This window comes from Syngnathus typhle, linkage group LG7 (genome assembly GCF_033458585.1).
Source record: "Syngnathus typhle isolate RoL2023-S1 ecotype Sweden linkage group LG7, RoL_Styp_1.0, whole genome shotgun sequence".
NCBI classification, from domain to species: Eukaryota; Metazoa; Chordata; class Actinopteri; order Syngnathiformes; family Syngnathidae; genus Syngnathus; species Syngnathus typhle.
Window position 1 is genome coordinate 6,229,096 of NC_083744.1, and position 24,009 is coordinate 6,253,104.

At 42.3% G+C, this 24,009-nt stretch overlaps 5 protein-coding genes across 6 annotated transcripts; 2 read left to right on the top strand and 3 right to left on the bottom strand.

The window, feature by feature from the left end:
* The first annotated feature begins 526 nt into the window (after positions 1–526).
* LOC133157495 (uncharacterized) lies at positions 527–3,782 on the top strand. Its single transcript, XM_061284091.1, has 8 exons — positions 527–685; positions 896–1,565; positions 1,736–1,878; positions 2,026–2,086; positions 2,327–2,541; positions 2,634–2,820; positions 2,919–3,014; positions 3,088–3,782. The coding sequence occupies exons 1-8, from the start codon at positions 615–617 to the stop codon at positions 3,235–3,237; spliced, it is 1,593 nt and encodes a 530-aa protein (XP_061140075.1). The 5' UTR covers positions 527–614; the 3' UTR covers positions 3,238–3,782.
* Positions 3,783–4,854: 1,072 nt separating this feature from the next.
* On the bottom strand, positions 4,855–17,126 carry tdrd12 (tudor domain containing 12). The gene is made up of 33 exons (XM_061282618.1): positions 17,103–17,126; positions 16,091–16,255; positions 15,881–16,017; positions 15,589–15,705; positions 15,466–15,521; positions 15,304–15,389; positions 14,756–14,957; positions 14,299–14,351; positions 14,115–14,182; positions 13,875–13,926; positions 13,726–13,799; positions 12,696–12,758; positions 12,504–12,564; positions 12,286–12,393; positions 11,614–11,796; positions 11,383–11,536; positions 10,981–11,108; positions 10,679–10,870; positions 10,465–10,593; positions 10,041–10,158; positions 9,404–9,543; positions 9,095–9,324; positions 8,525–8,606; positions 7,883–8,064; positions 7,498–7,705; positions 7,171–7,263; positions 6,620–6,774; positions 6,486–6,544; positions 6,344–6,410; positions 5,560–5,673; positions 5,227–5,380; positions 5,085–5,145; positions 4,855–4,991 (listed from the first exon to the last, which is right to left on the bottom strand). The coding sequence occupies exons 1-33, from the start codon at positions 17,124–17,126 to the stop codon at positions 4,906–4,908; spliced, it is 3,801 nt and encodes a 1,266-aa protein (XP_061138602.1). The 3' UTR covers positions 4,855–4,905.
* A 1,190-nt stretch (positions 17,127–18,316) lies between these two features.
* Positions 18,317–19,831, bottom strand: faap24 (FA core complex associated protein 24). Of its 2 annotated transcripts, none has more exons than XM_061283829.1 (4): positions 19,597–19,831; positions 19,033–19,091; positions 18,819–18,974; positions 18,317–18,680 (listed from the first exon to the last, which is right to left on the bottom strand). In XM_061283829.1, exons 1-4 carry the CDS (start codon positions 19,691–19,693, stop codon positions 18,429–18,431), a joined length of 564 nt encoding a protein of 187 aa, XP_061139813.1. In that variant the 5' UTR covers positions 19,694–19,831; the 3' UTR covers positions 18,317–18,428. The 2 variants fall into 2 exon arrangements, with proteins under 2 accessions (XP_061139813.1, XP_061139812.1); XM_061283828.1 differs by having other exon boundaries at positions 19,033–19,178; positions 19,597–19,826.
* Positions 19,832–19,955: 124 nt separating this feature from the next.
* Positions 19,956–21,233, bottom strand: LOC133157350 (dynein light chain roadblock-type 2-like). Its single transcript, XM_061283830.1, has 5 exons — positions 21,149–21,233; positions 20,976–21,051; positions 20,432–20,599; positions 20,299–20,338; positions 19,956–20,210 (listed from the first exon to the last, which is right to left on the bottom strand). Exons 1-5 carry the CDS (start codon positions 21,149–21,151, stop codon positions 20,207–20,209), a joined length of 291 nt encoding a protein of 96 aa, XP_061139814.1. The 5' UTR covers positions 21,152–21,233; the 3' UTR covers positions 19,956–20,206.
* psmd7 (proteasome 26S subunit, non-ATPase 7) lies at positions 21,214–23,591 on the top strand. The gene is made up of 8 exons (XM_061283827.1): positions 21,214–21,356; positions 21,752–21,843; positions 21,921–22,013; positions 22,107–22,204; positions 22,282–22,362; positions 22,541–22,632; positions 22,762–22,960; positions 23,105–23,591. Exons 1-8 carry the CDS (start codon positions 21,283–21,285, stop codon positions 23,360–23,362), a joined length of 987 nt encoding a protein of 328 aa, XP_061139811.1. The 5' UTR covers positions 21,214–21,282; the 3' UTR covers positions 23,363–23,591.
* The last annotated feature ends 418 nt before the right edge of the window (positions 23,592–24,009 follow it).

The following is a 24,009-nucleotide window of genomic DNA, read 5'->3' on the forward strand; positions in this document are numbered from 1 at the left end:
GTTCTGGCTTGTGTGTGTGACCAAACAACTTTCTCATCCTGTTTTATCCACAGTGTACATGTTTCCCCTCAGGTCTTCGCCCAGCCACCAGTCGCCAACGTCCAGCCAGTGGCGGCAGTGGGCGAGGACGACCGCACAGGCAGCATCTTCATCCCAGGAAAAGGAAGTGTGATGACGTATATGTTTGAGGTGAAACCCCCCTTATGGTGATGACTTGTTTGTCTTCCAAGTTCTAACCACTGTATGCGCATTTTCCAGGAGAGAGTGAACGTGTGCCGGTTTTGGGATCCTCATTCGGGCGTGTGGCTGTTGCTCCCTCTCCAGTGGGAGATGAATGTGGACTTTGTGCAAAGCAGAGTCCACAGAGTCATGGTAAGGAGGCACGGCACAGCCAACATTAACATCAGGGGTCTTAAAACGTTTGAGTCATCGTATAACTTATTTTTAAATGACTATCCCCAAAACAGTAGAAGAAGTTTCTACTAGCTACAGATTGTGTTTTGGTTTCGCATCCACAGTCGGTTCTGCCAGGCCTGCAGGACCAGAAGGAAATTACGGCAGCACTGCGACTTTGTAACTATGATAGCGAGGAAGTCATCTCTGCCTACCTCACAATGTTTGGAGAGGTCCTCCTGCATGCTAATGCCAGTGGAGAGCCAGGATACAGTGACCTTAACTCATTCAGGTTAGCCAACGTGTATGCTCTGGTTTTATGTCACGCTGGTTATGTGCGGAGGTTTAAAAACACTAACATACCAATTTTGAGAAAGGATTAAGAACACATAGACCTTCTATGCCTGAAGTTAACCTGAAACAAATCTACTCAAGTACACTAATGAGTTTTTTGTAATTTCCACTGATGATGACAATCCTGATGCTCGTGTGGTCCATTCAGAGCTCTTCTGGAGCGTGATCGTCTTATTGAGGATCTGAGGCAGCAGCTTGAATCCAAACAGAGAGAGGCGGATGAGCATCTCCACAGGAACAAGTTCCTGGTCAGGGAGACTCGCCATCTTGGCGAGATTGTACAAAACCTCAACCGTAAGACGGCCGAGCTCGAGGCTGACCGGCAGGAGATCCAGGAAAAGATCCGGTCCCTGCAGAGTCGTCAAGCACCCGTGTCGTCCGCCAGGAATTCTACTGCCTCCAGGCCCGCTATAGATCCAAATAGGCTGCGACAGGCCAGCGGACTAGCCCGAGAACTCAAGGTGTCTGCCAAACAGCTGAGGTCTTGGCTCTTCCTGACATTGAGTGACTTGAAGAACATCCTGACCCAGACGGAGGACGTCTTGAAGAAGATGGTTGAAGCCCAGCGGCAAGCAGACGGCGAGGCGCAGACGCTGCGCTCGCTTTATCAGAAGGAGGTGCTAGAGAGACGAACTTTGTACAACAAGCTCCTCGAGCTGCAAGGGAATGTCAGAGTCTTCTGCAGGTGCAGGAACGTCTCCAGACCAGGAAGCTCCTCGTGTCTGGACCAGTACGACCAGCAGGAAGTCACGCTAATACACAAGAACACCAGGAAGAAGTTCTTTTTTGACAAGGTCTACGCACCCACGAGCACACAGGTACCACAACAGTAACAGACTACTAGTTACTTTCCACTACTGATGAAGATCCTGACGGTACATACACAGCTCTTCTGGAGCGTGATCGAGGATCCGAGGCTACACTTTGAATCCAAACAAAAACAATCTCTTCAACGTATCGCATTGCTGTTATTGTGTTTGTCCCGCAGGAGGAGGTTTTCGCCGGAACCCTGCCGCTTGTCACTTCTTGTGCAGACGGCTACAACGTATGCATCCTGGCATATGGGCAGACGGGCTCGGGAAAGACCTTCACGATGATGGGCACCAAGGACAAGCCCGGAGTTAACATCAGGTGTGTAGACCTGCTCAAAGCAAGCAAATTCCAAGAAATCCAATTACTGGGAATCATTCTTATCTTCAGGCTTCATGTGTCTTCTGTTGATTGATGAGTGCCCATGTTTCCATTGTTCTATTGTCATGGTGTTGCTTCCCCTTGCAGGTCCATACGTGAACTTCTCCGTGTGTGTTCACTCAAAGAAAAAGTGTCTTATGTTCTCAAGGTACTATCAACACACTCTTTACAAACAGAGATGCAAAATGCCTGAGATCCAACTTTCATCCGTTCGCATTTCGCATACGTATAAATCCCAAAATGTTCAATGATTGGATACTTTGTTGTAAAATTTTCAGAATGTGTGCAATTGCTTCTAAATTCACAATATAGTGGTGGTTCACTGCGTTTGCTATTTTGACCCTGAAAGACATTGCCATTATTCTTTGTGTTGGGGTGATGTGTGTAGATTTCCATGTTGGAGATTTATAATGACACACTCAACGACCTGCTAGCAAAGAATCCCACCGCTTCCTCCACTCTGGATATCCGCGTGCAGGGAAAGTTTGTGTCTGTGCCAGGACTGACACATGTGGAGGTTCGGACCGAGGACGATATCATCAACGTCATGGAGACTGGAGAAAAGAACAGGAAGATGGGCGCCACCAAGATGAACATACACAGGTGGGGATGACAAAGATGATGTAACGCCGATGAGAAGGAAGATGGCTTTAAATCCCAAGAGGACAACCCTTCTTCTGTGTTGTTGCGTCCAGTTCTCGCTCTCACCTGCTGGTGGCGCTGGAGGTGTGCGGCAGTGATTCATTGTCCGGAGAGAGTACACGGGGCACATTGACCTTAGGCGACCTGGCCGGGTCCGAGCGCATCTCCAGGACAGAGGCCGAAGGCCAGCGCCTGGTTGAGGCTGCCGCCATCAATAAGTCACTGACCGCGTTGGGACAAGTAAGCACCAACGCACACAACTGATGATGTCACATAACTCATGACATCACATGCCAGTTCACCACTACAGTCACTGTGCATGTGTTATGTGTATTCAGGTGTTTGCAGCTCTGAAGTGTAATGCCCTTCACGTGCCCTTCAGGAACTGTAAACTGACTCACCTACTGCAGCCCAGCCTCAGCGGAGACGCCAAGGTCCCAATGTGGTGTCTCGTTTGATCTGTATTCTGTATGCATTCTGATTCCAGCTTTGTGATTTTCACCTCAGTGCTGCGTATTCATCAACGTGAGTCCGGATTCCAAGGACGAGGTAGAGACGCTCAGCACGCTCCAGTTTGGCTCGTCCATTCGTCACGTGGCGCTGGGAAAAGCCACCAAGAACATCACACCGGCAAAAGGCAACAAGACTTTAAAATAGGTGAAATCATGACAAGCAACATGTTCATTTAAACACAGAATACATTTTAGTCATGAAGGTCACCAACTGATGTCCACTTGTAAGATTTTTGTTCACATTGAGGTTCTCTTAGTTATTTCACCTATTTATAATTATCTTTTTAAGTCGACAGAGAATCATTAAACAGGCTAAAGCCCTCTGCTCTTTATTGAAATGAGTGAAATTGGTGATTTTAAAATATATCTACATACTATATTGATTTGAAAAATGTAAACAATGAGTGCATGATTATCAACAATACTACACAGATATTATACATTTGTTCATATTTTTAAGTGTCTTGACATATATTTGTCTTTGGTCACAATACCCAGCACATCAAGTGCTGCCACAATCATTACAGTATTTTTTTTTTTGCACAGTTTTTACTCCTGATACATCCTACTCATTTTTATCCAAGATTTGTACCAATAGTGGCTGGAATTTGGAATCTAGCACACTAAGATGTCATTCACGACTGGGATGTGAATCCTTGTCCCCTGTATCGATTACAGCAATTCATTAAATACATGTTGCAAAATAAAGGTGGTAAAAAATGACTTATTTACTGATTTCCCCAGAACAAAATTTATAGAATGAAATATGCAAGCAAGTTTCATTCTCTTTTGCAAAAGTTTTATTGTGAAAAACGGGCCATCTTGGCCAAACAGTCCTTTTAGTTTCTTGAGTGACCACACTTGTAACTCAAAACATTTGCATCTGAAATAATCTTTCCTCATCGAAATGAATGGAAATCTAATTGATCCTTTCCACCCCTCTCAAAATATCCCGAACTAATTCAACATGTTTTCTTTTCAAAATAAACTGCGCTCTAACATGCTAACACAGAAAATGCAAGGGCAAAACAAAGTGTAATGTAACGTCCTTCCTCGTTCTTATAAATTCTCTGCAAAATAACAGTGCAGTCTTAAAGTGGTATGTCATTGAGCGGCAAAGGTTTGAGACTGAAGCAAATGTTTTTTTTTGTCACGGTTTGTTAAAGGTTCCCGAGGGTGATGTTCAGGTGACGTTCGCAAGCGGAGCTCCAATCCGTCGTTACCATGTCATTTTCGGTCAACAGCAAGTGGCAAAATGTCTTTTTAAAACTACATGAAAAATAAATGTTTTTCAAATTAATCCATCCATCCATTTTCTGTACCACTTTGTCCCCACGGGGATCGCGGGTGTGTTGGAGCCTATCCCAGCTGTCATCGGGCAGTAGGCGGGGGACACCCTAAACTGGTTTCAAATTAATGATAGATAAAATATATTAAAAAAATTTACCATAGAAAATGATTAAAGTAAACTAAGCAACATTAGTTACGTGTACAAACAGTCGCAAGCATTTACCGCTCAGTGAGATAAATGAAATGAAAGAAATATTTCATTAACTGGCACACTTGTAAACCGAGGTTCCATCCTATGGACAATGCATAGACAAGCTATTTGCCCCTTTCTAAAAGGTTATTTTTTTGCAGTTTTGCCAACAGAATTTTTAATATCATAAAAAATATCAAATATAACCATAGTAAACATGCCATTTTAAATTTTAGTTTTTTTACTAAGGGCAACAAAATATTCAAAACAAATGAGTAGACTGTGGTAGTAGACTGCAATTGGCTGGCAACCAGACAAGTGTGTTGACGACCTTCAACATGAGTCGCTGTCACTGTCGCTGCTGCTGCACCTGTTGACAAAGTGTTCTTCTTCTCCCGTGTCACTCTCAAACACATGACCTGAACAAGATGGCATCATATGGATGAAGCACGCTCAGTATGTCTAGGGCCCAGGCTCTAAGGCCTACTAATGAGTGTTTTGAATGTTCTTACTTTGACGTGACACAATATCGTCTTGCTCCAGGTGCTCCATGTCATAACTCACAAATATATTCTGCGGGAAGAAAAAAAAAAAAAATTGTTGAAGCCTAAATGCTGCTTTGATGGGAATGCAAGGAGTTGACTCAATCGGCACCTTGCTCCGGAGAAGCGTAGGCCAGTACCCTGGCTCTTGCTTGACGAGCGTGAGGACGGGCTCGTTGCAATTCAGCTTCTGGTGGCAGCGCTCAGACGACACGGACGAGTGGAGCTCAAAATCCACTCCATAGCGACGACCATTCACAATGCAACTGAACATGCACACACACCCATTTGTAAACTATAACGTGCTTAGTTCAAACGAAACTCAAATTGTACAAATCAAACAAGGACTCAAAAATGACATGTCAAGTAGAAGCTGGCATGATTACTTCCTTCAGGCAAAGTAAGCCTGGCTGAACATGTATCTTATAACGCTGTCCTGACACACCTGTACACCACGCGGTCAGTGTGGAATTCGCAGCGCTGACTCTCCGGGTCCCTTAGCTTCAGAGTGACGCTCAGTTCCGTGGACGTCTGATACCAGCGGACCTGCGGGTGCAAACTGACAAACGGCCACGTCAAAATGGCACACATTAAGTTTCAGCGAGACATGTGTATGTAGATACTGGCGCAGTGGTTCTCAAAGTAGTCTGCCCCCGCCCTATACAAGCTTTTAACTCACTTAGGTCGTATGACAAACTCCCAGATACAAATCTCAATGTTAACTATGTCTCTTTTTAATAGTATATACTACTGTATAGTATATACGTATATATTGTTGCGTTTTGTTCAGGATGCCCGTCGTTGAGCAAGGAAAAAAAAAATAAAAAATGGAGTAATAGTTCTTTATTTGCAAGATCTTGGGTTGTTTTGCAGCAGTCAGTAAGATGAAACAACGTCAGACTCCAAATCAGAAGGTTTTATACTGTCTGCAAGCAGGAATATAGAAGAGAAGAAAAGGGAGTGGAAAAGAAGGAAAAACATATCCTTATAAGGCAGACATTTGTTCCGTTATCACCTGAATGTTTTGTATCTATGTGTCATGACATTAATGAGCTGTCCCTTAAGTGTAATGGAAAAGTTACCAAGCTGTGTGTGCGCCGTGTCTGTGCTCTGATGGAGCAACCGTTTGTATTAAGAGTATTTACACATTGCTGTTGCTCCCTCTTCAATATATATTAAATAAAAAATAAAAAAAAGGAAACAGTAAAACCGCATTTGTACTTGCATACCTCTTTGTCATGTGAGCCTCTCCATGGCTCAGCTGATTGTTTTTTTGGTTGTCACCGGCAAAGACTCCTGAACACATCACAAGCGAACATCAAACAAACTACTTGAGCAAGACAGTACGCGTTAGGTTAGCTTGCTTTTTACCATCTTTGTTGTTGCTCATATCCAAGGACTTTACCGGAGGCTCACTTGTTTGATTCCTGCTGTGGACAGAAATTGAGTAGCAACTAGTTGTTGGGGAAATGCTGGATCCTGAAGATACTAACAAGCTTCCTTACCCACAAGCATGATTGGTTGCACTTGTCCCGCTGAGTAGCTTCAGAAGGTTCACATGATCTGGGTTTCGTTCTGCCATGCCGGTGTTTAAAATGAGGCTAGGAACGTTGTAGTCACTGATCACAGTCTTCATACCAGCCACTCTGCTCTCCAGAACCTTCCAAAAGCACAAAGATTGAAGATAGTTTTCATTGAGTCAAAGTTCCACCTAGATTAGGGGTGTCAAACTCGTTTTTTTCGCGGGACGCATTGTAGTCATAGCTTCTTTCGGAGGGCCATTATGACTGTCACCCCAAATAAATGTATGAGCACCTCATATTATATACAGTAAAAACTACAAAACAAACTGACAACTCGTTTTCAAATCAGACGACTAAAAACTGGTCAAATATTTAAAAACAAAATATTAAAAGTGAAGACAATTTGCAATTCGAGTAATGACATGAATTTGATTCACAATTTGTCTTTGCGGGCCACATAAAATGATGTGGCGGGCCGCATCTGGCCCCCGGGCCTTGAGTTTGACACCTGTGATCTAGATAGTCAAACATACCATAAGATCCAGAAAGACTGTGTTTCCAAGACTGAGGACGGCTCTGGCTCGGTGCTTAACACCTTGTATCTTCTGGCTGATGGTTCTGGTCACCTGAAGGTGTTCAAAGACATTCTCACTTTTCTGTTTCGGGTCAAATGAATTTTACAGTGTAAAGTACATCATTCTATATTAATCTAGAATTAATGTGTTCCTCAATCGAGAGCAAGCTCAGCCATAATGGATATTAATTCATTTCCAGTTCTGTTGAGAAAGTATGCGTGTATGGATTCCCTTTGAGGAGCTTGGATGTAGTGTTGACAGCAAAAGGAGGATGCCATAGGCTACCTTGGGATGCCAGTCAGCCTCTGCGTCACAAGGCTTCACCTGGCACACAATCATTTCCACTGCTTGGCCAGGCAAAGAGTGGAACTCTTCCGGCAGCCGCAGGATCTGGTGGGATTTGACTTCTGCCTCTTTTCCAATGTCAATAAAGCGAGCGAGGACACTGAAAAATAGGCGGCCTTTGTTGTCTGCGACAGTTAGGACCTTCACCCTGCAGAAACAGGTGGAACTATGCTTAGCATCACACAGACAATGCACATAATGAGTGTATATATATCACAAACAAGGGTTTATGGCAATACTGTGATTTATCACATATCACTGGTGTGTCTAAAATGTCATTGCTCTTAAAGAATGGGGCTTTGCTCTAGTGTGCAGCGAGGACTACCTGTGGAAATGGTGGTCGTCCTGTACAGCATACAAGCCTCCTTCCAACACCTCCTCAGGACACGGCTTGCTGTCAGCATAGTAAGACGTCATGCCAGCCACCATTCTGTCAAAGACTTCTTTCTCCCTCTGGATTATAAGACCATAGAAAACTGACGCTGTCTTGATGTGGAGAGGCAACACCTGCACACAATACCCATATCACAGCTGATGTGTATGCTCTTCTTTGCGAGGTTATGTGTTAAGTCACATATATTCATACATGTATATATTATACCCCACTAATTTTCCATTTGATCATTTTACATCACACTAGTAGTTTTATAGCCAAAGTTACAAAATCTTTGCAGCCAGACATGACAATACCAACTTATACGAGAGACTGTTCGACTGATTGCCAGGCTAATCCTCTGATACGAGTTCCCGTGCCAACATGTTAATACAGCCGAGTAATTGTTAGTTTTTTTGTCTTTAAACCAAGTATAGAAAATGAACAACTATTCAGCGGGTCACATCTTTGTGTTTCTCATCAAGCGCAGTCCTAAAGTCCAACTTCTAAATCCAAGTTCTTTTGAGTTTAGTCAAACCACAAGTCATCAACCCCATTCCAGAGTCCCCATCGCTGGTACTGTAGCATTGTGACCTCTATTAGTCCGGAAGCAGGAAGTTCGGACTGATCCAGTTGAGGAATGAGCCTGTGGCGATCTGGACACACGGCACCAAACCTGCACAGAGAAACACAAACATCATTAAAAAAAAAAAATAAATAGAGGGTATTAGCTCAGAGATAAATTTAAACATATGTTTTTGCGGCACAACATGCTAGGCAGCACCGATCTCTACTGGCTATAGATATGGTATAATTTAAGACAGGCAGATAAATTGGCCTTCTAACCAGCAATAATGTACCTACTAAGAGGTATTTTCCTTTATATATTTTATTACAAAACATTCATTTTAATATGAATAATTTCGATCTCTGTGTGTCTTGGCATGTGAAGAAATTGACAATAAAGCAGACTGTTTAAATTCTTAATGCCTGTTGGTGATTTTTAATGTTTCACATCATCTCTCAATATTATGATTTAGCTCCTACAGGGGCTTGGGTCTGGAAAAGGGGTTTCACTGTATATCCGATAGTCCCTAACTTGATTGATTGTACAAAGTCTGTATTTTTTGCCTTCATACTCTATGCTGTTAGGAGTCTTCAAACCTGCACATTCCAAAGCTCTTCAGGTGGTGACATAGTGGCCGCTCAGTCTTTTGCTCCTCTCGGGCCACGTCGGCAGCCTCTGCGAAAGACAGCAGCTCTGCAGGGAGTAGAGCATGGCTTCGTTTGAGGTAGCGCACCAGGCCACCAACGTGCTGCGCATTCTTCTCAGAGACCAGCAGCAAGGACTTGCAGACTTGAGAGACTTTTGCCATTGAGTCTTGAGGGGAAGGCTTGAGAAGGAAAGCAGCGATAGAATTAAAGTCACATCAGATGAAGACCTACAACACCTGATGAACCGCCAGGTCTTACAAGGTTGGTGAGATTCCTGAAATTGTGGCTCATGCAAGAGAGTCGGCTTCCGAATATTTTGGGAGAACTTGGGAAGCCAAAGTGGACCACACAGGTAGCATCTGTCAGCCCCAAACACTTCAGGCACTCTCCGGCGGTGACTAAAACAAAGCAAAAACAAATTCCCGATAAGTGTTGATTTTCTTATTAATCATGTCACATATTATATATACCAAGAATCAAAAATGTCTTTCTTTTTGATCATATCTTGTTGGCTGATCAACTTCAAAATCAAATACTTTCCAAAAAGGTCCATTATATGATCAACTCGTGCGTTTGAAGGGTAAAGTTGCATGTTTGTAATGGCAACAAAAAGTCAGAATCTGAAAAAATAAAGTCAGATTTTCAGATCTGAGGAAAGTAAAAGTGTCTGCATTTGTCTGCAGTGTGAACCTTGCTTATTTAACTGCTCAAAGTGTTTGTGGACAGTATGAAGTGAACTTGAGAAAAGTGTAAACTATCCATGCGCATTTGTCAATGTACCGTTCTTGTACAGCTTTCGTTTAGTCAAAGACAAATGTTTTCAAAGAGACAATGGTTATCCAGACCCGGAGAAGTACTGCCAAAGTATGAGGATGTAAAATGTGTTGTGCTTTACCCAGAATGACTTGCGCGCCAGGGCAAACTTCTTTGCCCCACTGCTGGAGCACAAAGTTCAATGTGTGAATTAAGTCCTCGTGAATCTTTAGACTGAATGCTGATTTAGACCTTACAGCCTGTTGGAGACAAGAAAAGTTCATTGTTATAATACTAAGTTTATCGCAAATATATTTGCTGCTTGAAAATGCATATTAAGTATGCAACGTGTGAATAATTAATTGCTTTACCACAGTATAAATGGGCACCATGTTATTGGCAACATAGAAAGTTGTTTTCAACACTGACTGCTTTAGTAAGCAAGGTCAGCGGACACAACAAAACAAAAAGCTATTTGGGTGGGGGAAAAATGTAATTGATCAAATAAATTAATTCTGTAATGATACAACACTTCTTCAAAACACAGATTTGTCATTACTACTCACCTTGTAGACATTTTCAACCTCTTCTGTAGAGTCGCAGACAATGAGAGTCTTCTGGCCCACGTCAGGACTGAAATCCAATGCGCTCAACAATGTGGAGATCTTGCTCCTCTCCAAGGTCATAAGTACAAGCTGAGACAAGATATTATCATCATCATCATCATCATCATCATCATCATCATCCCAGTTACAGGGTCAGAGTTTCTTCTGCAGTGACCTGTTGCACGTTTCCATACAGCGCCGCTTCTTCAGGAGCTGCTATGAGGACACTAGCGAAAGGCATGTGCTCTGCTATCAAAGCCTCCATGTGACTCGTCCACCGCTTTGCCACAGCGATCAGTTGTTGTGGACATGAGGACATTTCCTGGCGGGAGCTGATCTTCTGAAAATGCTGCAAAATCTTCTCCATCTGACAGGAGGAGGGAGCAATGATGGTATAAGTGTCATTAACGATGAAATGTTTTTTGGAAGAATAACTGTGGCCAAATTCCAAACTTTACAACACCACCAATGTGTCACCTGGACCGACGCTAGCGTGAAGAGCTGGTCAGCCTCATCCAGCACAAGGTGACTCAAACGCAGGAACAAAAAGCAGTGACACGACAGCAGACGCACCAGACTGAAGGGAGTGGTCACTAGCAATAGGCCTGAACAGAAAACAGGAAGAAATAGAAAGGCAGTTTGAACCACAACACTTGGCCTGCACAGTGTCCCACAGCATGGTAGAGCGCAGGACAGTGTAGAGACTAAGGCAGAATGGGACTTTATTAGGCACTGGTTGCTAAGTGACCCACCAGGAAGCAGACTTATTTGGATGTTGAGTAGGTCAAAGCTACACAATGTGCATTTGTTACAGTTTCAACTGAAGACCTGACTTTGCTATTTGGAGGGGTATAGGGAAAGCATGTTCTGGTAACTTACAGTCTTTGGGCATCTTGAAGGCTTTGGGTTCATCTTTGCCACAACCAAGAAGTACGCTGGTTGCATTGAGACGCTGGGTAAGCTTGCACTCCTCTAAAAGGTCGCATATCAGCTGGACCTTCTCCCAGCCGGGACAAAGCACCACTGCTATCGGCTACAAGTGCACACAACACAGGCAGCTTGTCTTCTTTCTAGATGTTGAAATGTGTGATATTAGCAATGTGCACTCACGCCAGCTGTAGAGGAGGAGATGGTGAAGATAGTGCATAGCAGTATGTGGCTGAGAAGGGGGGGCAGGTAGCCTTGAGGCTGGTCAGCGCTAGGCGAGATGACTATGGTGTTGTTTCCTCTACCCACAGAGGGCCAACTTAGAAGGTCTGCGGAAGACAGGCAGACCTGCTTCCTCTGCAATATCTAGAGACCGCAGAAAACAAAAACATTTGAGTCATTATGTGTGATTGTGATACCTTACTATTTGAGACTCCAGCAACCTGAAAACGTCTAAAAGTTTGGAAGAGTTCAACCTTCATCACACTGTGAATAACCTGTGGTAGGTGAATTTAAAATGGGAAAAAATATTTTAAAAAGTTCCATAAAATGATCAGCAAATTTGTGAACTAATAAATGCAAAATTACAAATTTGCTGGGCTCCTATGTGCTTGCAATGTGAAGCTATTCCACTAAAAGGCAGCATTCTCTTTACCACAGGTAGTCTTTGGCGGTCCCAAAAAATAAGTTTGGTATAAATTGAAATTGGTGTCTAGAAATTGGTTTCTGATTGTTTGGTGGAAAAAATAAAAGGACCCAGTTTCAAAGAATTAGAATCCTCTGTCAACAATGCTTTTAGCATGTCAAAAAAAAAGGCAACTGTAGCACTATTAATCACAGTAGGTCATTGTCTACCCTGCAAACTGACTCGGTGATGGGCGCGTCAGCCAGACTTGAACACGGCTCTATCGGGACAGCAGAGTGCACCAGAACACCGCCTGTCTTGGGAGCATCGAGAATCACCTGACGGGAAAAAAATTAAATCACCTTATATTGATAATACTTTCTTTTAACACGGTGGCCACATGGACTTGAAGCAGCTAACAAGACTCTGTGAATAAAATCAGGCTTACCGGCTCATCTTCATCATCTGATGGAAATTTCAAAGGCTGTGGATTCAACCACTCCAAAAGTCTTCAAGCAGCAATAAGAAAGGAAAGTGTTCAGATTCAATGTGGAAGTACGGTCATCATGAGGTGAAAAAAAGCATTTGATACTGATACAGTATTTCAAAATGGATCATATGTAACACTGTTTAGAAACACCTTGCGCATGCAGAGTTGTTGTTGCTTGTCTTCGGCACGTCCAGTTGGGCGGGAGGCAGTGCGCTGAAACATGCGCACAACACCTTCAGGCTGATGTTACATGTTTGATTGCTTGCTGTATTTTAGGCCTGCGGTTTTCAAGCTTTGTGGGTCCAATGACTCAAATTACACAGCATAGATATTTCCCTGCTACTTTAAAATGTGGTGGATTTGACATTATCCTCCCATGAAATTACTGACTGATTTGTACGCTCCACGGACGAGGCATGTTGATGCTTGGTTTAGCCTCAGTCTCTCGTAGTTTTGAGATGTTCATTTAAGTGTTCTCTGTGGTATACCTCATACGACTCAATTTTTGGGCTCCACAAAAACATTTCTTCATAAATTTAAGAATTTAAGTTGTAGGTTTTGGAAATAAGTCTAAATGCAATAATAAATGCATATTTAAGACAAACATTTGTAATTTTATGAGCAATATATTTGAAAAACTGAAATCCTGCAAAGAATGTTCAATCTAAGATAATAAAATTAATAAATTCAAAGTTAAATGAAGGACAACATATCTTAACAAGTGAATTTCAAAAATACAACTTTCCTCAATTAATATTATATCTTCACTTCTAGAAAAGATGGCTGGGTCCTCTAAGAAAATCATGGAGTTTTTTACTATAGTGTTCTTAAAGAGAACCAGTTTATTTATATGGAAGTCTCAAGTTTACAGTATGCGAGGAAATGTAATATTAGAGCTTTTACCTGGCCCAAAACTAAGAATGCGAAGAGGAATTGATTTAGCATCTTTTTATTTTGGTGTTGTTACCTTTATTAACAAATGCTTTAATTTAAGTGATACAGAGGTTGATTTTATTGAAATTATTTTGGAAACACTCAAGCTAAAGCTTGCGGACACCTAGTGTTCCAGCAACACTAGGTCTGAAGGCCATTAATTTAGAAAGCGTGAACTGATCTAATTTTTTTTTTTGCCGTGTCACTGTTGCTGAAATATCCGAGTAGTGTTAAGCTGGCCTCTTACACTTCTTGTCCTGTGATTGATATGCGGGAAGAATGCTGAGGTGAACACTCAATCTGCTCCTCAGGTTGACTCACCTGTAACGTACACATATGACACAATTATCATTGTGTCTCCTCCCATTACTTTTGTTTATGCCTTATGTGACTTACACTTATCTCAGCCTCTTTAAAGCTGTGTGGTGGATTGAGGGACCTCATTGACCTGCGGGGACATCAACCACACAATCTTCAACTGCCGACCACTCAGACGAGAGCGTGATGTTATCACTCACTTGAACATGCCAGCCAAGGAGGTGTCAGATTGCTCTGATGAGTCACTGAAATGACATCATTCTGTCACATGAATAAACTTTTTCTTTCTTTACCTTATTCACACTGGTGCACTTTCACCTCTCTGGTCGGCTGCCTGGTAATGCTTGTCCATCCTTTGACCTACCGATTCCCTCACACTCTACGCTCTGAACAAACGCAACCAAGAAAGCAAATTGAAACTACGTGTATACGAAACAGACATTGAAAAAACAAAATGGACGACAAAGACAACTTTGTGGGACATTCACAAACAAACACTCACCTGAGGGGTCCCTGTCATGCCAGTACAGACTCCCGTTTTAGCACGCTGGATCACTGACGGTTACATGACATTAAATAATTGTTATCTAGTCAACAAACACCATGCAGGACTACTTTCCAACTACATTCTCACTAGTGACGATAGATTAAAAGCTCAATAACTTGGCGCTGAACAATACGGTTGGTGGATTGCTGCCTTTGACACAAATAACCACCGTTCAAATCCTGGTAACGACAACCATCCTAATGGTTGTGATAGACTATACTCTCAAGTCTCTGCCTGTGTTAAAGTTAGTGGGTTAAATGGGAAAATGCCTGTGTAGATGGCATACGATGATATCTGGAAATGGTTGGGGTACAAAATAAACGTGTTGACCATTTTTTTTTTCGATTTTTTCCAAGCCTTGAAAAAGAAATGGTGAATTCTATCTGAATATAGATGCTGAACCTTTTCTTACCTGGAGCAGGTGCAGTTTCCACTGGTGATAATGGAACTGGAGCAGCTGCTGCCTGTGCTAGGGGTCTGCTGCCAGGCGTGTTAGGGCAGCAGTTTAAAATCCTAAAATGCAGAGCATTAATCTGCTCCAACTTGCCGCTGTTGGAACAGTCTTGGCTGTGGATGGCAAACCTCTTCAAAACCAGCTCATCATTCACACAAATCTGAAAATAAAAAGATGTAATGTAGAGTTATGACATAACACATTAGCTCAATAGGTTTAATCCAGTCCTATGGGACAAGTAACTTTTTCATGTTGTATACAAAGCTGTATTTCTGGAGTGCCGACCAACCCGTCAAGCGTGACAAAACAACAAAGTCAATATTGTTACTCAATGAGGCAATTTGTTATTATCTTTTAATATGGGAGAAATGCATGATACGTCTCCTTTCGAGCAGTGTGAGTTCATGGGGAGCTTTCGGCTATTGGAGGGAAATAATTGCGGACAAACGTCACACAAAACATGTAGACATTCCATACATTAAATGTTTGTGTTCATGTGAGATGACCTTGATCCCATTGATGCTCACGTAGAGCTCGATGGCAGTGGAGTTGGACTCTTCCTCGAGTAGAACGGCCTCAGTCTGACTTGAAGCTTTGATATGTGGGAAAAACGTGTGAGGTGATGAACGCTGAAAAGCACGTGTGCGTCATGAGCATGCGTGTCTCACTCTCGAGAAGGTCACACATGTATGATGTGGCTGAGCAGTCCCAGCGACTGGATTGCCTGTAAACCAAACAAATCCATTACAGGCAGGCTGTATCATAGAGCTACTGAGGATGAGCGCGCTTACACCAGTTTGGCCTCCTGACAAAAAGACACTTGCAGCGTCAGGGGCGTTACTCTCGCTAAGTGGAACCTCCTCATCCAGAACGGCAGCTGAAGGAAATCCTGCTCAACGTGTTGGACTCTTGAATGATGACAAGAATAAAACATGAGACATCAGCTGCCACATTCTGACAGCCATTACGCCAATTTGTTTCTAGGCCAATCAGAAACATGAACCAGATTTTTTTTGTCATCAGATTATTCAATTAACTGACGGCCTCGAATTAAGGTAGCGAACACGTACAGTATAGTCTTACCGACTGAGGAGAACAATAAGGGATTCTCCATGGTCCAGAAGCTGACAGCAAGCAAGACACGGTTGTGCCTCTGAAATTATGTTTTCCAGCCTGGCCCGGCACCACATCTTATTCTGGGACCAGTAAACTACGCATACCTGAGACCAACACACACAAAGCCTCAGAGAACACACACAGGTCCATAAGACAGCTGAATGAATGGACGCTTACCTGGCCCTTCTCCAGCGAGGAGCGAGTCACTGTACACTCGTCACTGGTGTAATCACCATAGAAGAGGTTCATGCGTTCAAACAGCTTGTCATACTGATGCTTGCCCACTGCGTCAATGCCAACATGACTGTCCAGCTGGGCCCAGATGCATGAAGGGTGAACCAACTATGATGATGGAAACAGAGCTGCTTATCTACGTTTCCAAATGGGTAGCCAAATATGCTCATGTTTAATTCTCAATTTAGTCATACCAATAATGTCAGATGAGAAATAACATTTTTGCTCATTTAATTGAGTACACAACAGGGTGCAGATTTCAAGGGAAAAAAAAACCTGCAAATTTTCTGACAAATAATGAGATTTTGATTTGCAATTCTCAAAATAAAGTTTCAGTCCACTATTTACAATGTGCAGCAATATTTACACATTTATAACCATCATGGTTAAAAACGTTCAAATGTGTGACTAGACTTAACTGCTTCAAACAGAGACTGAGAGCTTTGCAATACGGCCACAAATTCAGATCATGATATTGTTTCTTTTTGTTCCTGACAGCAATGGTGAGTGTAAAACTGTAAAAATCATAGTCGAGGTATTTCTGATTGGGTCATTTAAATGTGGAAAGGTCAATATTTCCAGTTAAAAAGGTCAAAGTATCATATCACATTTTATTCCTCTGCTTCAATGTTGTATTTTCATATAAAGATCACGAAACTCAAAAAAAGTGCAAATAACAATGGTGATATTAATATTTTAGAAATTGAGGTCTTTGTCAGATGTCCACCACATAGGAACAAAATTCATGTTGTGAAATGCCAGTGTAGTAATTGAATTTTATAATAAGGGCTCAATGCTAGTGCGGTTTGTGGGTGTTACATTACCGACGACAACATTAGTTTATCAATTATGGCTTCGACAACATGATATATTTTCAAGTACGTCTTTTTATTAGGAAAATTACATCGATTATTGAAAGCGAAAGCCAGGTGACAATGCTCAGGGTCCAACATACCTTCAAATTGAGCAACTTGGACATAGTCTTTGGCCTCGCAGACGCTCGCTTGGTCAGGAAAGATGAAAAAAGTACAATAATAGTGTCATTTAACGAAAGTGAAGTTATTTAGTCAAACGACGACGTGCGGTCACTCAAAACAGTTGCTAGCTAAAAGGCCAAAATTCATGCGTGACAACGCTTAGGCTCCAACATACCTTCAAATTGAGCAACTTGGACATAGTTTTTGGCCTCGCAGACGCTAGCTTGGTCAGAAAAGATGAAGAAAAAAAGTACAATAAAATAGTGTCATTAAACGAAAGTGAAGTTATTTAGTCAAACGACGACGTGCGGTCACACAAAACAGTTGCTAGCTAAAAGGCTAAAATTAGCATGCGCAGTTTTCCCACTGGAAAAGGCTAATTAAATCCTATTGCATCAACTCGATGTGTCTCAAAATATTTGACTTTGTCATTACCTTTGATTCCGGTAGAAATTCAACTAAATTGCAGCAACTACAGTCGGGTTATCGGAATGAAAATGAAACACCTGCTCTCGATGGAGACCAATCAAATGTAACTGGCTAACTGTGACCACTAGAGACGCTGTCTGTAACCGGACTGCATGCTTCTTTTTAATTTTGGAGGGAAAATGCAAACTGCTGCCAATTTCATTCAACTACAATCGTAAAGTATTCAAAGAAGTGAAGTGTTGTGCTCAAATAGAAGGACACATCAATCAAATAAAACCTTAATTCAAGCAGAAAAAGAAACCCTTTGAGACCAAGCTGTCACGGATACGGATGGTGGAAATGGAGCAGGGCGACCAAGTGCAGCTTGGACCAGGGTTTATTGACGAACACAAACTACAGACTCGGTAAACTAACATAACTCACTAACGAAACCAACAACAGGACTGACCGGAACGTGAAACAAAAAGACAGGGTGACCTTACCAATGACAGCAACAATGATCCCACAGGGAGTGATACACAGACAGGACTTAAATACGCGACAGGTAACAAGAGGCAGGTGAGAATTAGGGGTGTAAATCGCGGGTTTTGTCGCGATACGATATCATATCAATACAAAGAACTACGATACGATATTTAAAGCCTGCTGCGATTCATTCAAGATATATCACGATATAGTGCTCCACGATTGATTTTTTTTTTTTAAATAAAAAATATAGAACAATATCCTGATTTATAACAATTCATACGCAAAATCAACAAGGTACTGCAAACTCTTTATTTAGGAAATTACAAGAGTATTGTAGTATACAAAGTGCTTTTTGACTTTGCTCTGTCCAAGTAAAAGGTGCCAATGGTTTTCAGAGTGGCCGTGGGTCATATTGTTGTTGCAGTGGACTTGTGGAAGAATGTGTGGATGTTCTGAGCGGCGGCCTGGCCCACGACGGCCTCCAGCTCGCCGACGGTGGCGTTGCACAGCTGATGAATGCTGGGAAAGCGCTCCAACAGGACCAGAGCTTTGACGCGGCCTATCCCGGGAACCTGCTGCACCGCGGCCAAGACCAGTGGGTCCAAGAGTCCGGACGAGCTACTTCTGCTGAATGGGTTCTCTTTGCTGTCCGTGTGAACCTGAAATCATGAAGGATGTAACATTTAACAGATCCCTCTAGATGGCGGCTTTTCATCGCTTTGGATTTGGACTGAGGTACACAAAGCAAAGCTGGAGTGTGAATTCACTCAGACGGCATCAATGAAGAGTGACACTACCATTTGAAGGAGAAGCTGTGACGCCTCCGTCTGCCCGCCAACTGGCAGCAGTGCCAGGCCAAGCTCCAACACGACAAACTTCTGGACGGCCCAGAAGTACTGCTCCACCAGGCGGGTTTTCTCAATTAGGACCAGCTCCTGGAATCTGCCGCAGGCCTGCAGTGACAACACAAATTCAGGCTAAAATCTAAAAAGGAGATCAGCTCAAACTCACATTCCTGTAGCGAACCAGCTTCCTCTTGTAGGAGGAGGCGCCTGCGATGATGTCACACTCTGAAAGGTAGAGGATACAGCTCTTATTTGGGAGAAGGAAGTCGGCCATACCCAGCTCGCTTTCGAACAGTATCTTCACACCTCCACCTAGAGCAGAGAAGCATGATTGTGTCACAGATGTATCTCTATTAAACCCAATACACTGTCTATGTATGAAGATGGTTGCTAAAAATGTTTTTAAAAAAACGTCAACTATGTAGTGATCACTTGTGAAGATGTTTTCCACCATTTCTGTTTTCCTGAATTTTTAGGGGTGGAGTGACTAAAAACAGTTCCACGTGATGAGGTTTGGGGGGTTCACATTTCCTTTAATATTATTTATTGTTTCTGTGAAAGTGAAAGGTGATGGTTAAAAACAGTTGCGTTGTGTAAAACAGGGTATTAAGACATTTTAAATGATGCCACTGTCATTACACTTTTCTACAAGATAACGGGAAGATTCTGCGGCGAAAATGCTTATTAAAAGATCCATCCATTTTCTGTACCGCATGTGTCACGTGTTTACCTTTCAAACTTTGAATAAGCGACGAGTCTCTCCACTTCTCGCTAGTGATGACATGTCCGTAAGGAGGAAGGTTCAAGGTCGCTTTTTTGCTTTCCATTACGTCGACAAAAGACTAATAGACAAATTAGTTAGGGAAAAAATGAATGTCGAAACAAAAATTTGCTGTGTTGCGAACATAATGCATTCACATTGGAATTGGGGCGCCTTGTCTTTTTCTCGTCTTAAAAATGATCCTGACAAGAACCCCAAGCACGATGTTGCCCCCTAGAGGACCGCGGCGCAATCACATCCACTTTCGTCACTTTATTTTCCACGTTGTCGTTAGATTTGGGAGGACAACAAAAGAAAGAAACAAAAAAAATGTTTACAATTAGTTTAATATTATACTCATTGGAAAAACAAATGATTTTCCAAAAAAAAAACCAGAAATAAGATATTTAAAACTACTCAGTTGTGCTCCGATGATTATAAGGCTCCAGCCAGTTTAAGCAAAAAATACCAGGGCCGATTTTGTTTTTGTTCCCAGTCTGCTTTTGTGTAGAAGAATTATTTTTATTTGACCTTAGGTTTCATCGCCAAGTCCCAGTTGTCGTGTGCCTTTCACCATAAGTCACCTGGAACACCTCATTGGAACCCACCACAGGAACAATTCAGCATTTTTCTTGAATGATAACACATGATAACACAACTAGGGCGTCTCACCCATCACACCTCTGGAGGACAATCACGAGAGAGCCATTCTCTGAGGACACACAAGATAAAAAATAAAAAGATAAAGCTACTTGAAAGTTTCTCATGTGATTTGCCATTTTGAATCGTATTTTGACACAATTACCTGGTGCAACCATGATTTCTTGGTTCTTAGTGCCAATGCGGAGGACAGTGAGATCGTTCTGAGGGTCAATGTCCCTCACTGTGCTGGTGGCCATCGAGGTCAGGTGGCCAAGGATTCCAACGTACCTTGCAGCCTTTGAACTCTCAAACGTTGATCGGACTGGGAGACCTGTCAAATAGTATTTCATTACTCCTGTCACTTTAAAAAATGTCACTTTACCAATGATGATGCTACTCCATCAGAAACAGTGACATGTGTCACAATAAAAAATAAAAGAAATACTACCAAATAGTCTTGCAATTCTGTGCAATGCAAATAAACAAATGCAATTGTAAAATAAGAGGACTTTTGGGGTGTCAATATAGTTAAAGAAACTCAATGCTACTCTCAAATGAATGCCGGATGCCAAGCTAAATTAGATGCCTTGTCCCAAATATTCTTGTCTTCCAGCTATAAATGGCTCCCTCAAAATGACAATGTCTAAATGCCTTTCTCAAATTCTAGATGTAATACACAAATTACTCTAGAGGTAAGTCACCATTACCATCTGCATTGGCAATTATTGTTCCAATCACGGTCTTATTAGCTTCCACTCTCTGGAATGTTTCCTCAACTTCTGCCTGCAAGATAAAAATAATATATATGTATTTATGATATAAGCAATAATACCCCACCAAAACAAATACAATCAGATTATTTCAAATTAAAAGTTAAAACCATTTCGTCGGCGAGTTTTGCGTCCTCAAGTTGCCACTGGAAACAGAAGTGACGGAAGCCGTGTGAGGAAGTGACGTCGTCGGAAGTCCAGCGTAACCGTCGTTGTTTTTAGGTGTATAAAGGCAGCGGAGAAGATGCCAGAGTTAGCAGTAGAAAATGTGGTCGTTCACCCTTTGGTATTGCTCAGCGTGGTCGATCATTTTAACAGGTCGGTGCGTTTATTACGTGTTTTCTTAGTGGGCTACTCCTTTCTGCTTAAATTATGAAAGCAAAGTCCCTCCAATGCAAGTGCGCTTTGAGCTAAGCTATGTTAGCCGTGCTGAGTCAGAGCGCCGTTGAGAATGAATGGAAAAGAGCCTAGCATAGTTAGCGTTCTAATGCTAGCTGTATTTGCCATAAATACGATGTTAGTAAAAGTGTAAGATGTATAAAAGTATATATTTTTTGACAACTGGACAGTTTTATACATGAATACCGAGACAGCAAACACTTGTGATATTTCGTCAATGGTGTAATAAGTGGTGTTTTGCTTAGCATTTAATAGTGATTATCCCTATGACAGGGATAAGCTGTTTGATAACTTTGTCTAATTCAATGGTGCAGAATAGGCAAGGTTGGCAATCAGAAAAGAGTGGTGGGTGTCCTCTTGGGGTCGTGGCACAAGAAAGTTCTTGATGTGTCAAATAGTTTTGCAGGTGAGTGTGTTCACATTCTTTTATATTGTCATGATTGAATCTGAGTAATTGTTGAAAATGAACCTGTTTATGTGCAGTACCGTTTGACGAAGATGACAAGGATGACTCTGTGTGGTTCCTGGACCACGACTACTTGGAGAACATGTATGGCATGTTCAAGAAAGTCAATGGTAAGATTTGAGCGCTGGCTAGCTATGTAAGTCACATGTGAAGCTCACCCCTGTCTGCATTTCCTTGTGTATTGCATCTACATGTCTTTTTAGCCAGAGAAAGAATTGTGGGGTGGTACCACACGGGGCCCAAGTTGCACAAGAATGATATTGCCATCAATGAGCTCATCAAGCAGTACTGTACCAATTCAGTAAGAAACTACAGTCTTTGTTTTCTTTCCATCATGGGTCTTGCAAGCTTTGCATTGTGCCTCTTTTACCCTCCTAGGTTTTAGTCATTATTGACGTAAAGCCCAAAGACCTCGGCCTTCCCACAGAAGCGTACATCTCCGTAGAAGAAATACATGATGTAAGTAATTTAAATTTTGAAATTCCCATTTATCACAGGGATACATTCCAGACCCACTCACATTAGGTGGAAATCAGCAATAAAGAGAAATTATAATTAATCAATGAATGAATGAATAAATATTGTCACCCAAATATAGTCAGACAAGCCACAATTTTTTTTACGTTCGTTTCTGTAGGATGGCACGCCGACATCAAAGACGTTTGAGCACGTTACCAGTGAAATTGGAGCTGAGGAAGCAGAAGAAGTGGGAGTGGAGCACTTGCTCAGGTATTCAATTGCACTGTTGCTGTGCCATATTCATAAATCGATAACGACCCATGATCCTAATAAGGAAAAGTGCTGTATAAGATGATAATAAAACAGACCCCCTTCCAAATGGTGTGTGTGCGCGCACAGAGATATTAAGGACACGACGGTGGGGACGCTGTCGCAACGCATCACAAACCAAGTCCACGGTCTGAAGGGGCTCAACTCCAAGCTGCTGGAAATCCGCTCATACCTGGAGAGGGTGGTCGCCGGCAAGCTTCCCATCAACCACCAGATCATCTACCAGCTGCAGGATGTTTTCAACCTGCTGCCCGACGTCAACCTGCTGGTAAGTTGACGTACCGCTGAACATGAGACAATGTAAACGAAACCATTAAATTGATTGTCGAGGATTATTTTGGACTTGTTATTCTTTTACCTCAAATCTGCAGTCTAGTCTGTTATTTGACTGTTTCCCACTTTGTCTGGGTAGGAGTTCACCAAGGCGTTCTACCTGAAGACCAACGACCAGATGCTGGTGGTCTACCTGGCGTCGCTCATCCGCTCAGTGGTGGCTCTGCACAATCTGATCAACAACAAGATCTCCAACCGGGACGCAGAGAAGAAGGAGGGCCAGGAGAAGGAAGAGGGCAAGAAGGAGAAGAAGGACGACAAGGAGAAGAAAGAGGACAAGGACAAGGAAAAGGATAAAACGGACAGCGCCAAGAAAGACGAGAAGAAAAAGAAATGAGTGGCTCTCGGGCTATAAGCAGGACTCTACTTGGGGAACGGTGTCAACTGAGAGGCACACACTCGTATACAAAGACTGTTGATGATGAAACCGGTTTGCTTCTTTTGTTCTGAAACACGACAAAATGTTTTCATAGTTGCCATACATGGTGCTTCGCTGCACCTTGGCATTGCTCTTTTTGCAAGATGCTTTCTGTATCACTTATTAAATTGGAATCATATTAATTTCAGTCGGTTTTGTTTTTTGTGCCCACACTTCTGTTTTTATCTTTAAGAACGGGTAAAAATAGTAGCTGTTGAGTGGATCTAAATGGAGACAAGTAGGGACATGCTGCAATGTGTCCATCAGGATTACATGATGATGGTTGGTGCAAAGTACTTAAACCTTGATGAGTGCCAAAGTACACTTCTCTTCAAGTCAGTCTTTCAGTCTCATGTGCTACATTCGTGTTATGGCAGTGTCAATGTGGCGTTGTCATGTGATCTTTATTCTGTTACTACCAAAGGGTTCCCCTTGGGTTGGTGTCAGGAAGGGCATCCGGCTGTAAAAGGTTTTGCTCCAAAAATGGTCTCAGTATAGGACTCTCAACCACGAGATGCCCATGGACTGTCCCCGGTGGAAGAAAGCCATATTGAGAATCCAGTCCA

Excerpts from the sequence above, each read along its gene's own strand:
- LOC133157495 (XM_061284091.1), top strand. The coding sequence starts at position 615 with ATGTTTGGAGAGGTCCTCCTGCATGCTAATGCCAGTGGAGAGCCAGGA. Across the intron at positions 1,879-2,025 it reads AAGCCCGGAGTTAACATCAG|GTCCATACGTGAACTTCTCC; the intron begins GTGTGTAGACCT and ends TTCCCCTTGCAG. Across the intron at positions 2,087-2,326 it reads AAGTGTCTTATGTTCTCAAG|ATTTCCATGTTGGAGATTTA; the intron begins GTACTATCAACA and ends TGATGTGTGTAG.
- faap24 (XM_061283828.1), bottom strand. The coding sequence starts at position 19,693 with ATGGAAAGCAAAAAAGCGACCTTGAACCTTCCTCCTTACGGACATGTC. Across the intron at positions 19,179-19,596 it reads GCTTATTCAAAGTTTGAAAG|GTGGAGGTGTGAAGATACTG; the intron begins GTAAACACGTGA and ends TCTCTGCTCTAG. Across the intron at positions 18,681-18,818 it reads CACAGCTTCTCCTTCAAATG|GTTCACACGGACAGCAAAGA; the intron begins GTAGTGTCACTC and ends TCATGATTTCAG.
- LOC133157350 (XM_061283830.1), bottom strand. Across the intron at positions 20,600-20,975 it reads AATAATTGCCAATGCAGATG|GTCTCCCAGTCCGATCAACG; the intron begins GTAATGGTGACT and ends ACTATTTGACAG. Across the intron at positions 20,339-20,431 it reads AGAAATCATGGTTGCACCAG|AGAATGGCTCTCTCGTGATT; the intron begins GTAATTGTGTCA and ends GTGTGTCCTCAG.
- psmd7 (XM_061283827.1), top strand. The coding sequence starts at position 21,283 with ATGCCAGAGTTAGCAGTAGAAAATGTGGTCGTTCACCCTTTGGTATTG. Across the intron at positions 22,205-22,281 it reads AGCAGTACTGTACCAATTCA|GTTTTAGTCATTATTGACGT; the intron begins GTAAGAAACTAC and ends TTACCCTCCTAG. Across the intron at positions 22,363-22,540 it reads CCGTAGAAGAAATACATGAT|GATGGCACGCCGACATCAAA; the intron begins GTAAGTAATTTA and ends TCGTTTCTGTAG.
- tdrd12 (XM_061282618.1), bottom strand. The coding sequence starts at position 17,126 with ATGTCCAAGTTGCTCAATTTGAAG. Across the intron at positions 10,871-10,980 it reads TCACGCTAGCGTCGGTCCAG|ATGGAGAAGATTTTGCAGCA; the intron begins GTGACACATTGG and ends TCCTCCTGTCAG. Across the intron at positions 10,159-10,464 it reads AGGTTGAAAATGTCTACAAG|GCTGTAAGGTCTAAATCAGC; the intron begins GTGAGTAGTAAT and ends TGTCTCCAACAG.